The sequence below is a fragment of the Rhincodon typus genome, chromosome 13 (assembly GCF_021869965.1).
Source record: "Rhincodon typus isolate 14 chromosome 13, sRhiTyp1.1, whole genome shotgun sequence".
Classification (NCBI taxonomy): domain Eukaryota; kingdom Metazoa; phylum Chordata; class Chondrichthyes; order Orectolobiformes; family Rhincodontidae; genus Rhincodon; species Rhincodon typus.
In genome coordinates, this window is record NC_063344.1 from 54,275,159 (window position 1) to 54,289,399 (window position 14,241).

General features: G+C 38.3%; 1 protein-coding gene across 1 annotated transcript in view; it reads left to right on the forward strand.

Annotated features, from left to right (window-relative positions):
* per2 (period circadian clock 2) overlaps positions 1-14,241 on the forward strand; it is a 79,458-nt gene that overhangs the window by 851 nt on the left and 64,366 nt on the right. The window contains exons 2-6 of the mRNA XM_048604121.1: positions 3,039-3,300; positions 5,025-5,129; positions 8,510-8,608; positions 10,188-10,342; positions 11,053-11,174. Of these exons, the coding sequence (XP_048460078.1) occupies positions 3,053-3,300; positions 5,025-5,129; positions 8,510-8,608; positions 10,188-10,342; positions 11,053-11,174 (729 nt within the window). The 5' untranslated portion in view covers positions 3,039-3,052. The remainder of the gene's footprint in view (positions 1-3,038; positions 3,301-5,024; positions 5,130-8,509; positions 8,609-10,187; positions 10,343-11,052; positions 11,175-14,241) is intronic.

A 14,241-nucleotide genomic window follows, 5' to 3' on the forward strand; every position in this document is an offset into this window, starting at 1 on the left:
CAATGATCATACATGTGATAATTGCATAATTTCAGGCACATGTTCTTATTGTGCTGCTTTCTCCTAAATTACTGCTGTATTTTTCACAGCAGAAGGCTCACTGCTGTTAAATTATAGCAATTAGAATTGCATGTGCCTGGAATCTAGTAGATCTATGAAGTTTGTCGGATTGGAGGTATAGTTCTAACTCTAAATTGTTTGCATCTGATTTACTTGCTGTGTTATACTTTTATTTGAATCATACATATTGTTGTCATCATACACACTTTGGTGGGTGTCGGCATGGCAGTCTCTATGATTGTATTAAAAACTACTGTCAGTATTTAAAGTTACGCCCGATACAGTTTATTGTTGCCAAAACAGAAGATTATGCTAAATCTTGTTCATGGCGTTTACTTTTTTCCTGTGTTTTCCAGATATTAGAATTAATGTCAGAAGTTACACACAAGTCAGTTTCCTGTTGATCAAATATGTGTTGTATCATTGTCCCTTTTTTTTTGTTTTGTTCTAATCTATCATGGTAAAACATTATTGTTGATCTTGATTTCTGAAAATGTTATGCCTGTGGAGTACTTTTACATGTAAACAAAAATCTGTTTTGATTTGCATGATACTGTTTTGAACATGACTGTGATTTGCTGCTATTTGTGTTGTGGAGAGGGATAGCAGAGAAAAGATTTTGTTGAAACTATCATAGTCAAACCAACTGCACTTGTATTTTAATAATCCCAGATTACAAAAATTTTTAAAAAAGACATTCAGCAGGACAGTCTGCAACTGTAAAGAGGAAAGCCAGACCATGACATTTCAGATGTAACGCTTAATCGAATGGCTGGTTGTGATGAAAGGTTACATACCCAAAATGTCAAACTTTCTTTTATCTTTATAACAGTCACTGTAGGTAACTAACTGTAAAGTCCATAGATCTGTTGGGAATGACTTCTCTTTTACATTGTGATGTTGATGTTCAACTTCTGTTGCTGAAGCAGAAAATATAAATTAATTTAAAACATCACTGGGTTGTTGGGCCAGAAATGATTTTTGCATCAGTGGTCTATTTCAAGGTGAACTGGTAGACTTAAAGATGAACCATTGCATATTGCTTCATAAGTTTGAGAACTTTAATTATTTTGTAGGTGCTGGAAAATGAATTAGTTCAGCAAAATGAAATGTCTGGAATACGTCCATCTTTTTTAATTGGCATGAAGGAATAAATGTAGCAACTTATGAAATATCTGTGCCTCAAACAGCAGTGAACTGAACTACCCGGTTCATCTGCATGTTTGATTTCTTTTGGGTTCAAACTTTTGTTTTCTTTTGCCCTTTCCTCGAATGCGGGTGCCACTAGCATTTGTTGTCCTTTCCTGATTGGCCTTGAACTGAATGTCATGCTAGGTCATTTCAGAGACCAGTTAATAGTCAATGAATGCTGTGGGCCTGGAGTCACGTGGAGGCCACACCAGGTGATGATGCAAAATTTCCTTCATTTTAAAAAGGATATTTGTGAAAATGATTATTGTTAAACCCATGTATATTGTTTCCATTGTCTCCTTTACTGAGACTAGTTATATTCCAGATTTATTAAATTCCACAGTGTACTAGATGTGTGGGATTTGAAACCATGACTGCAGCACATTAGTCAATACCTTTGAAACAAAGACATTACCATTAATCCAACATCTCCCCTTAAATGGGCTGTTGAACCAGCGTTTAAAATTCAGGTTACATTTGCTTCTTGCTACTAATATTATTTTAAAGGGAAGTAATTAAAAAGTAACTTACTAAACAAGTAAACTTGATTTTTTTTTCAAAACTACATGATCAGTTCAAATTTGACAGATAAAATTCACTTTCCCAGGAGAGTAATGTGGCACTGAAAAGTTTCATTTATTTTGTTTAAAATTACAGGTTTTGAGAATTACAAGAATATACGTTTGTTCTCATGTCAAACATTCTCTATATACAGCCCAAAGGGGTCTTCACAGGTTCCAGTCCTCAGTGTATTACGGTGAGAAGGCCTTAGTTTGTGACCTTTCCACATTTAACATGAATAAATATTAGTTTGAAACTGAAAAGTGCAAGCTACTCTAGGAATTGGTAGAGATATGCAGGTTGAGTAGATAGCCCCAGATTTTCACCAGTACAGGCACAATTGACTGAGAAGCACATCCTGTGCTATAATTTGAGTGGAACAATCTGTCTTGAGCTGAGCTCTTGAAATCCGAGAAAATGTTCTACTCAATGTGCATTTTTAAATTTTTAAACTGCATTGTGGACATGAAGACTTTTTGCCTGCTTTGTCCTGTTAAGGAAAATCCTGTGCACAACCATGGTGGGCTGAAAATTCCACATGGTATAAAATGAGTTGGGCAGACTCATATCTGTTCCAAATGAAAGGGGCCACACTATAATAGCTTCCCAAAACATGGAACAAATATAAGCAGTGCAGCTGACCACAAGGATGGATGTTGTAGGAAATTAGGATATGTCGCACTGGAACTAGGTACTCCACTGCTGTTGGAGTTGAAATCTATTGTGAAATTAGATAAGAAGGAGCTTTTTCTGATCGTTGCTTGTTTGATGTTTGATATCCAGTGATCCATTGATTGACAACATTTGTGCATCTGCGATCCCGCTCCGTACTGATGTCACAATGGGAATTGTGTTCCTCCCCAATCAACCCTATTCCTGTTTCCAGATTTTGTGTCTGAAACGGTTTTGGAATTAGTAATATTCTTCTTTGTTTTGAAATTGTTTGTTTGTTTGTTTGTTTTACGGTATTTGGCAAGAATCAAAAGCTACTGATCACACAAATCAATAGTTTGAAGAGATAAAAGTAGGGGGATATCTGACTTCTTAGGTTTGATTTTGTGATCGAGTACAAGTCATCCTTAATCTTAGAAGTAAACTTTTGTTGCTTCCTATTTTTACGGCTGGCAAGGAAAGTACATAAATTCTGTCAAGTTTCCAGGAGAAGGTCATTAACCAGTGTATTTCTGATGGTTTTGATAAATACGTTTCTTATTCTTGTTCTTCAGACTGACATCAGAGAATGGCTACCTATTCAGAATCTGGGTTCCAAGAGGCTGAGTTGGTCCTGCATTCAAGTAGTGCCAATATTCAGGATCAGACACCAGATCGAGAAGTACAGCAACTGCATGATGATGTGGAGATGAAAAGTAATGGCTCAAGTGGGACTGATTCAAATGTGAATGAATTTTCAGAGAGCTCGAGCAGTAGCGCCAGTCAAAATGGAAAAGATTCAGCTCTACTTTTGGATTCGTTAGAGAGCAGCAAAAGGTAGGAAACCGTACAAATGTATTTGGAGCAGTAGAAGTACTATTACTGCTCCAGCATTTTAAAGGGCTGTTCAAAACTAAGTGTACAATGTTTGCCTGTCAATCCCTGTAAACCCTGTTGATATTATCACCAATTGATATTGAACTTTCATAATGAAATTAGACTTGTCAGATGTTTCATTGTGGAATCACACTGAATACATTTCAAAAAATGTGATTTGTCAAGCAACTTGGTTCATTAATTGTTAAGGTTTGGTTTGATACTTTTGATGATCATTTGAACTAAACAAGCACTGAAACAGTTAATCATAAGAATAGTCCTTCCATCACTTTAGATTTGCTTTGCTTTGCTTTATAAGTTAAAAGTGGTACTTTTTCTTTATTTGTCCAGATGTGTTCTCGACCAAAGGTGGGAAAAGTATTGGAAAAAGTCAGCCGGTACTTTTTTCTTCTTCTTCATGTTTCTTCTTGTCTCTTAACCCTACCAGAAAAACTTCTAATATTGAAATAAAACAGGTGACGAACTATTGTTTCATTCCGAACACATTTATTATGGATATGCCATAATGGGATTCTTATTGGAAAACAATTCTAAAATTACATATGACAGAATATAATGATTACAGAATGATAATTGCATTATAATGGAGCAGTAGCCATATTAAAATTCATGTCTTTATGGAAATTTCTTTTTGTTACTGTGTGTTTTTGCTGCATGCATTAAATTGTTTGCTCTCAAACCACCTGCAGTATTCCGATGCATACTGAATGCATTAGGTGATAGTGATGTGCATTTTTTGTGACACTTCCCTACTATACCATGCATCATGTGCAATGTAATTATCAAAACCAAGAAGCATGAAAATTTAAGTTGTCACTGGTAAAATCAATATAGGTGCTCTTTCTCATATCAAATACATATTGGCAGTTGACAATATGTCAAGTTCTATTTGATGCCTGTAGATCATGTATTACTGTAGCTATGTTGCTACTGAATTTCATTGTTAGCTCAAACAGAGTAGTGTGATGTTGCTTTGCATATTTCTAAAATTTCCACCTCCTCTTCCTCACAAACATGCAGTTAGTTATCTGATGAGTTTTTGATCTATGTGGAATGGAGATCACATACTTTCCCAAAACGAAAATTAACTAAGGTAGAGGTAGTCTTGTTGATTGTTCATACTTCCCACTGGGAGGTTTCATGGCTGCGTTTGTTGGAGGAAGAGGAAGGGTAGCTGGCCCACTAATTCAACAGCTTGTAATGCCAGGGAGACCAAGGAAACAAGAAAAGCCTTTCATTCCTTTCTGACTCCTTATGCTTGACCACTCTCTCTTTTTTTTTAGTTGAGAATTAAATGATTTGATCATCCAGTACTTTCCATTGGACACTTTGAACCAAGTTGCATTTTTTTAATGTTTCAGATGTGCAAATTCAAGTAACTTGGACCTCTGTCTTTAACTGTCTTTTCCAGCTTTGCCAAGTTACTCAAGCAATATTGAACATGTTGAATGTATCGAAGATAAATGTAAATTGAATTGTCATTTGAAAAATCCATGTTCATTACTTAGGGGAATAACTTGTACAAATTAAATGCTTAACCTTACTTAAATTTAAATAAACTGGTGCATGACTATGCTATATCTATCAAATAGTACATATACTTTGTTTTATCTTGTCATGCTATAAAATATGACATTCTTATGTTTGCTGTGTAATTTTTGAAGTACTAATACAAAGAAAAGAAAACGAAGATTTGCTGAAGTATATATCCGAAATAAGAGGCTTCCTTTCATGCCTCTGTCATTTGAAAAATTTAATCCTACTGACAGGTTGGTTCCAAGTAATTTCTACTCATGTATTTAAAATAATATGGATGTACAGTATTGAGGTTTGGCATTTCCTTTTACAATTGGTTAATGTATTCTTTATCAACATTAGTGATGGTAATATTAATAACAAGAAGGGTTGCAAGAAGTTCATCAGTGATCTTGAGGGAAGGCATCTTCCTAGTCCAGATTAAAAGCGCATGTTCTAAGGATTAAGCTTTTGTATTGATATCATCAAAAATTAGTTACATTCTTATAAGTATGCCACTCGATTTATTTTCTTTAGAAATTGTTACCCTTTTAGAGATCTTTATAATGATTTTTCACAGCTCACTATTCCTCGGGTATTGAACAATGTTGGCAATTCTAGTTTTATACGAATTTTTTTTACTACTATCATTTTTAAACTTCTCCCTTCCTTGCCTGAAGATACTTGATTAGTTACAGAGATGGTGTGATGGCCCCCCTATGCATGTGTATCCAGCACCTCACCCAAATGCTTGTACTTTTGAGTCTAATGAATGGGGTCAGCAATTTATTCTGTAGCAAGGATCACATTTGTGACTCATTTAACCTCCACATGTGCATTATCAAATGGATGAAAATCACATGAAAGAACTTGGACTAATGTTTTGTTGTCCAACCTGCTGATGAGCTTTTCAATCATTGTCTGCTGTGATCTTAACCAGACATAGATTATGATATGAAACAGGGACCTTACAGATCTTAGTTCACTTGCCTTTCTTTTTTGGAAATAGTGGAGTACATATCCTGAAATAAGGTTCAAACCTTTTCAGTAAAATCTGTTTAGAGGATCTCAAATAAAAACCAAGCATTTAATTAGGCAATGTGTATTATAGTGAGTCAACATATTGCAGTAGAGCTGCTGGAACACTGAAAATGACTATTCCCTCTTGCTTTTTTCTTCGAAAAATGTGTTGAATTTTCGTTTTGCATTATAAGATGCTACTTCTTTAAAATGGCCCATCAAGTAGGAAGTGGTACAGGTTTTGTGAGCCTTATGAAGATGGATTGAAGAGTTATTAGCCACAAAGCATTCATAAGATCATGTAACTATGATTGTATAACACAGACTGCTGATCACATGTGCTTTGTGTGCTTGTGACAGGATTTCAAGATCCGGTATATGCTGTAATAATATTATGTAACCACTGAAGGAGTCTGCAATCACAAAGATTTCAAAAGGTGTTTGAGAGTAGAAGTTGTTATTCATAATTTGGTGTACAGTAGCTGATTATGTTCATACTAATGTTTATTTGAAATAGAAACACATAGAAAATAAATCAGATAGTTATATTTCTTCAAAATAAGGTGGCAGTTTGGTACAAGAACATTTTAAAATGTTGGTTGGGTAATGATTCAGGAGGACAAAGGCAGCAGCTGCATGAGGGCACCACCAGCTGCAACTTTCCCTCCAAGCCTCATACTATCTCGACTAGGAACCTTATTGCTTTTCCTTCTTAGTTCCGACATATTGAATGAGTGACAGCCTTCATAACAGCATGGTGAGTGTACCTACCCGGCCACGAATTGCTGTGGTTCAATTAGGCGGTTCACCACCACCTTCTCAAGGGCATTTAGGACATTCCTACATGTCAGACATATATTTTTGATGGACATTCCTTAATTTCTTGCTCTATCCTGATCAATGGGCTTCACTACTTTTGCTTTTCGCAGAAGGTTCTAAATGCATGGAAACAAGATATAAATGGCCAAGTATACAGGACATCAAAATAAATGTTGAATTGTTGCAAGATAGATAAAGCAGCATGAAGATAATGTTCTTTGCTCTTTGCAGGAAAATGATGAATCTCCAGAAAACTTTTCACTGATTCGTTGCAAATAGTGCATAGAAAATCATAACTTGAGTGTTTTTCTTCTCTTGCTTCTCGGATAAAACTAAAATTTTAAGTTCAAGGATTGATTTTGCTAGATTACCGAACAGGCATTTGAACAAAATATATTTTAGAAACACTTGTGACTCTCATAGGCATTTTGATGGGAGCCCCTTATTTTACATTCTGTCTTATCTAGGTCTTTTTAAGGTGTTGGTTAATGAAATGTTGGTGATAGGTATAGTTAGTATTTGCACTTAATCTTCCTGCACCAATCAGATCCCAATTAATAATGGCTTTATTTTATTAGTGTGTTGTTTGTCTGGATATGTTTGCAAAATTTACTTTGGCTATCCTAATTAACTCGAATGGGATGGTAAATTTTCCTGGCTGCCTGTATTGCCCTGTGTTTTGACTCCTGGACATTCTCCAAACTTTTTTTTTCTACACTGCTTTTATTTGCCATTTAACACAAAGTGCTGGAGAAACTCAGCAGGTCTAGCATCATATTTGGAGAGAAAAATTGAGTTAACATTTCTATTCCAATATGAGTTTTTTTTTCAAAACACAGCAACTATCAGAGTCATATCAGACTGTAAACGTTAACTCTCTCTCTTCGCAGATGCTGTTAAACTTGCTGAGTTTCTCCATTACTTTCTGTGCTTTTTATAACCGATTTCTAGCATCCACAGTATTTTGCTTTTATTTGTGTTTAACTGTTGACTGTTTGTAGAGTAAACTCAGTTCTTGACTTTACCTCAGCACAACTACTGGCATTAATTGGAACAGCAAAGACAATTTCCAACGTTTTAATACTGCCAATTATTGAAACAAGAGGTCCAGTATTAATTTTAACCCCCTACTCCTAATGGTTCAGGGACTGGTATAGCTAAAACTGTCGTGGTGGAATTGGTGTCTTGGCTCCATTCAGCTTTCATGTTATCCTCTGGAGTTTTCACAGACTACCAAGACACTGTCTAAATTGGATGAGAGCCTTCTGACTTGGTACAAATACAGATTTTATGATGCAGGTAGAACGCTGATGCTACCTTAATGACCAGCTTTGTTGAGGATGTTCTGCTCAGTGAAATTTGACATTACAGTCATTCTCCTGGCTCAGAGCTGCCAAATTGCATCTCAGTGCTTTGAGAGTGTACTATTGCGTGCCATCATATTAACAAGTACCAAGATAAAGAACCAAATGGCCTAATCCTGCACCTATTTTTGATGTAAGATTTTGAAATGAATTGTTATTTCCACGACAGCTGTTGGCTGAAGTATTCCAGCTGCCTGGTAATTTAAAATTCATGCCTCTAACCCGCCCCCACCTCCTCCAGCCAATAGCCAAAGAGAGCCCTCATGAAAGCTTTAGACACTTTGGTCAACAGTACAGCTCAGTGTGAAACTTGATAAATGTCTGAAGCTAATGACTGTGTTTTTAACATTGCTATTGCTCTAGACATTTATTGTAGAGAGAATGTCTGCCCTAGAGGATAAAAGTAGTGCAATTTTTTTTTTGTTATGCAGTTCCAACTCCCAGAGCCTGTCCCTTCGCAGCAGCTCAAATGGATTCAGTCTCATTAGTGCTAGCTCAGAACAAGACAATCCTTCAACAAGTGGTTGCAGGTAGGTGCTTTTTTTTTTAAAAAAACACTTGGAATTTTTTGTTGCTTAAAATGAAGAATGTTACTGAAGGTAAACACAACACTTGTAGTCTGTTGGTGCTGATGCTTGCAGGTGAGGCACATCATATGTACATGTCATAACCTCCCTCTAGTCTGCCCACCAATGTTCTTTGACTGCAACCTGTTTAACACCTCAACGCACAGATATTTTTCATTTCCTGTACTGGCCTGTCTGAACAAGGTGCCAATCAGTGCTGAGTGGGCAATTCATGCCTGATTCTTGCCTGTGGGAATTTTTGAGAGGGAACAATTCTGAGTCCAGTTGATGAGCCAGTGATGTAGTAAACCTCCTTTTTAAATAGATTTTTTTCTCTTGTCTTCTCTTCCACCTCAAGACAGTAGATTAACAGTTGCTAAACAAATGAAATATTTAATGACACTAAAATATTTTCTTTGCCAGTTCTCAAATGTTTTAAGGATTTAAATTCCGCCCCCGCCCCTCCCCCCACCCACCAAAACTAGTGAAGGCAATGCATTGACATGTTACATTTAAAGATACTGTATCAGTTGCAGTCATGCATACTGCTCTATTACAAATACAATCTTGTGGTTCCAAACAAAAAAAGAAATTGCTGGAGAAATTCAGCATCTGTGGGAAGAAAGCAGAGTTAACATTTTGAGTTCAGGGTGTCTTCACCAGAACAGTTCCAGTTCACTCTGTTTTGCTGTTGTAATTTGCAAAAAATAAAGAATGCAAGATATTTTCATTTTTGCTGTCTGTCTTAATAATAACAAATTCCCAGTACAGTTCCTGGAAACATGATGACTGCTGTTTTAAAAGTTTGCACATCATCTAAAATAATGGGTTTGTTCCTTTTGCAAGTTACTTACAGATGTATCAAACATGACAGCATGCTGACGGGGGCGGTTTGGGTTTTTTTTTCCTCCACATCCTGTTCCTGCAAATCTTTATTCGTCCCTTGCTAGACACACTGTTACAACCCCCATTCATCCAATGAGATTTTACCCAATTGCCTATTTTTTGTTGTGAGCCTTGAGTGAATGCCAACTACATAATCAGGCATGTAGAACCGATGTAGTCATCTGATGATCATATGTGCACATTTTCAGCAAGGGTCACTAGATAATACTTAGACACAAGAGCTCTAGCTTTCCCATCACTCACCTTTCAAATGTGCAGGACCACATCCTGCTTGGCTTCAGATTACTCAGCACAGACAGGGGAACAAAAATGGGACATTATTTGTTTTTGTAGTTTAACTGTTCTGAATAAATTCACTTACCTATTTTACCTATCTTAATATGGTGGTAGGCCATAGTCAAGAGTGAAATCACAGTACACATCTCACATTTTGCTGTTTAAATTTTTAATGAATAAAATTACTGAATAAAAAGACTAAGAAGATTAGTGTAAAGTTATCTTTATTTTTGTTTTCAGGTTGTTTACACTAATCTGTTTAACTTAGATTATTTTAGTTTATGATGGCCATGAGTGTTGCCTATAGATATACCTTTCAAGATATTGGGGCTAAAGCTATGAGTTTGTATTTGTATTGCAGTAGTGATCAATCCGCTAAAGCAAAGACACAGAAAGAATTGATAAAAGCACTAAGTGTCTTAAAAAGACACCTTCCATCTGATAAGATGACTAAAGGAAAATCCAGGACACTTTCTACACTGAAGTATGCTCTACGATGTGTAAAACAAGTCCGAGGTAGGCTTACTGTACTGTACTTTTAAGAGAATAACACTTGTGAGGATGGGCAAGAGAGAGGTACTCCCATTTATATCCTACCTGCATGGACTGATAATATTAGAGTATATGGAATGACGAGAGCTGGTTGTCACGATATGGAGGGAGATTTTTAAAAGAAAATTTCAAACCACAGGCTTCCTGCTAAGGCTGTTGATTTTAAAAATTTGTACCCAGGCCCCAATGAAGTATCAGGAGCCTGTGCTTTTTGGCTCTGTTTTCCTGTCACATGCTTAGTACAGCAGGTTAAAGACAGGTCAAATTCTGACATCTTGGGAGTGGATTAATGAACTGGATGATTTTAACAGCACATTGTTATATATCTGCTGTCCACTAGACAGAAAGGATTAAAGTAAGGTATTTTATAATTATATCCAGCAGTTTTGCTTTAAATACTTTTAGGGACCTTTTGTATTCTGAATCCGAAAGCGAATAAGGGTTTTCTAAAGAAGGGTCTAGGCCCGAAACGTCAGCCTTCCTGCTCCTCCAATGCTGCTTGGCCTGCTGTGTTCATCCAGCTCTACACCTTATTGTATCAGTGAATAATACCTTTTTGTCTTTGTTTTGGAGATATAATTGGTCCTCTTTAAATGTTTTGACTATAACACTTCTTTAATTCAGTGAGTATTTAAAATTATAACTATGGGTTTGTCATTTGATTCTTGCTGCAGCTAATGAAGAGTACTACAAGTTTCTAATGAATGATGACTCTGAACCAAGTAGCTTGAGTATAAACTCCTTCACCATTGATGAGGTCGAGAACATTACAAGTGAATATACTTTGAAAAATACAGTAAGTACTGAAACTATCACATAAGACTATGATCGGTCTTTCCTGAACACAGCTAACATAAAAATAATCAATCAACTATTATTCCTGACACCATTTTTTCTCTTTCTTTCTTAAAGGAAAACAAACAACCTCTAGTTTGTCCAAAGCAGGTAGTATATCGTAGAGGTAGTAGGAACTGCAGATGCTGGAGAATCTGAGATAACAAGGTGTAGAGCTGGATGAACGGAGCAGGAAAGCTAACGTTTCGGGCTGAGACCCTTCTTCAGAAATGGAGGAGGGGAAGGGGATTCTGAAATAAATAGGAAGAGAGGGGGAGGCGGATAGAAGATGGATAAAGAAGAAGATAGGTGGAGAGGAGACAGACCGGTCAAAGAGGCGGGGGTGGAGCCAGTAAAGGTGAGTGTAGCTGGGGAGTTAGGGAGGGGATAGATCAGTCCAGGGAGGACGGACAGGTCAAGGGGGCAGGATAAGGCTTGTAGGTAGGAAATGGGGGTGGGGCTTGAGTTGGGAGGAGGGTATAGGTGGGAGAAAGGACAGGTTAGGGAGGCAGGGACGAGCTGGGCTGGTTTTGGGATGCAGTTGGGGATGGGGAGATTTTGAAGCTTGTGAAGTCTACGTTGATACCATTGGGCTGCAGGGTTCCCAAGCAAAATATGAGTTGCTGTTCCTGCAGTCTTCGGGTGGCATCGTTGTGGCACTGCAGGAAGCCCAGGATGGACATGTCGTCTAAGGAGTGGGAGGGGGAGTTGAAATGGTTCGTGACTGAGAGGTGCAGTTGCTTGTTGCGAACCAAACGTAGGTGTTTCGCAAAGTGGTCCCCAAGCCTCTGCTTGGTTTCCCCGATGTAGAGGAGGTCACATCTAGAACGCTAGGCCTATATTGAGTAACAGAACTCACAGGCAGGTATCCAGGAGAATGCACACCCTGTAAAGTTCTCCTATGTCTGGTTTGGAATAGTTAAACTGCTTAGCAACATCCAAATCAGAAGCAACGTCCAGTTAAATGGTCACCTGGTTCTAATGGAGGTCAATACTGGCGCCATTTCAGTGATTGCAGAACTAGTCTTTAACAAAATTTGCTCTGGACTCCAACCCTTTAGTTTGCACAAGACTTTGGCTAGTCTGAGAACCTACACTGCGGAACCATTACACATTAAGCATACAACTTCAGTTCCGGTCTCTCATGAGAAGCATCTGGTTCAGCTACCATTGATTGTAGTAAAAGGCTTCGGCCCAACTCTGATGGTGCAAAATTTGTTGAGAAAGATTCACCTAGATTGGTTCAATATTTCTTAATTAGAAAACGGCTGCCTGAGTGAAGTCCTAATTAAATACCTGGAAAGTTTTCAGGAAGATGTAGGAACTGTCAAAGGAGCCAAGGCCACTTTTCAAGTTGATCAGGAAGCAATTTCATGAGTCTACAAGGCCCACCCAGTGCCACTTGCCTTACAGGCAAAAGTAGAGGCAGAAATCTGAAGGCTGGAAAGCAAAGGAATCATCAAACCAGACCAGTTTGCGGAATGGGCAGCACTAGTCATACCAATTGTGAAGCCCGACGGGTCAGTTTGCCTTTTGTGGGGATTTTAAACAAACAGTAAACTGCTTTTCACAGCTGGATAAATACCCACTTCTTCACATAGAGGATTTATAAGCAAAGCTGACAGGGAGCGCTGTCCTTCACAAAGCTGGACGTGAGCCATGCGTACTTGTAGTTGTGGTTAGATGAGGATTCCCAGAAGTATGCCACAATTAATACCCCTAAGTGTTTGTATCAACATACAAGACTGCCTTTTGGGGTAATGTCAGCCTGTGCAATTTTTCAGCGGATAATGGAGAATTTTTACAAGTCTACCCCAAGTCGCTGCTTAGCTGGATGACATGTTGATGAGAGACAAGACCAATAAGGAGCACCTGGAGAACTTGGGCATACGTCCATCTTGGAGAATCATCTAAGGCCTATGTATAAGAAGGGAACATGTGTGTTCCAGGCACCCCAAATGACCCACTTGGGCTACAGAGTCAACAAGACTGGGCTACACCTGATAGAAGATTTAGTGAAAGTGATGAAAGATGCCTCAGCTCCCACGTCTGTACCGGAGCTTAGGTCTTTCCATGGGATGGTGAATTATTCTGAAAAGTTCATACGTAACCTGGCCTCCATCCTGGTGTCTTTTCATCCACTCTTAAAAAAGGGTCAGCTTCGGAAATGGCCACATAGCCAAGCCATGGCTTTCATGGAAGTGAAGAAACCGCTATCGTCCTCTAAGATGTTGGCACGCTATGATCCCAAGTGAGATCTGGTATTGATATGTGATGCTTCCCCATATGGCATTGGGGTAGTATTAGTTCATAGGTGGCCCAATGGAGAGAATGCCCGAGAGCGTACGCATCCAGGACTTTGGCTAATGCAGAGGATATACACCTAGATAGAGAATGAAGGTTTGGTGATCATTTTTGGAGTTAGGAAGTTCCACCAATACTTTTATGAATGTAAGTTAGTAATAATAATGGATCACAAACCTTTGCTCGGTCCACTTAGAGGACAAGGCACTGCTGCAAGTGGTTTCAGGCTGAGTTCAACGGTCAGCTCTCACATTAAGTGCGTATAATTACAAGTTGGGACACCGTCCGGAAGGCCAAGTAGATGCATTGAGCCGCCACTGGCAGATGCACTGCCGTGGTACTGCCACTAGAAGTAATTGTTTTAAATTTTCTGGACATGCGTCCAGTTACAGCTGACAATATCAGACCTTGGACGCAGAAAGATCTGATCCTGGCAAAACTGAAACAGCTGGTGGTGATGAAGGGAACCAAAGGGCCATCACAACCAAAATTGAAACATTTTCGGACCTGGAGAAACCAGATCATAGTAGAGGATGGCATATTATGGAGAGCAAGAATGATTATTCTAAGCAAAGGTTGCTGCCAGATATTGGCTGAACTCCTCCAGGGTCATCCAGGGATTTCCAAAGTGAAGACATTGGCGAGAAGTTATATCTTGTGGCTAGGATTGAATGCAGACAAAATCGCATCGGTGGGGCAGCGCCCAGAGTGCCGACAAGTACAAA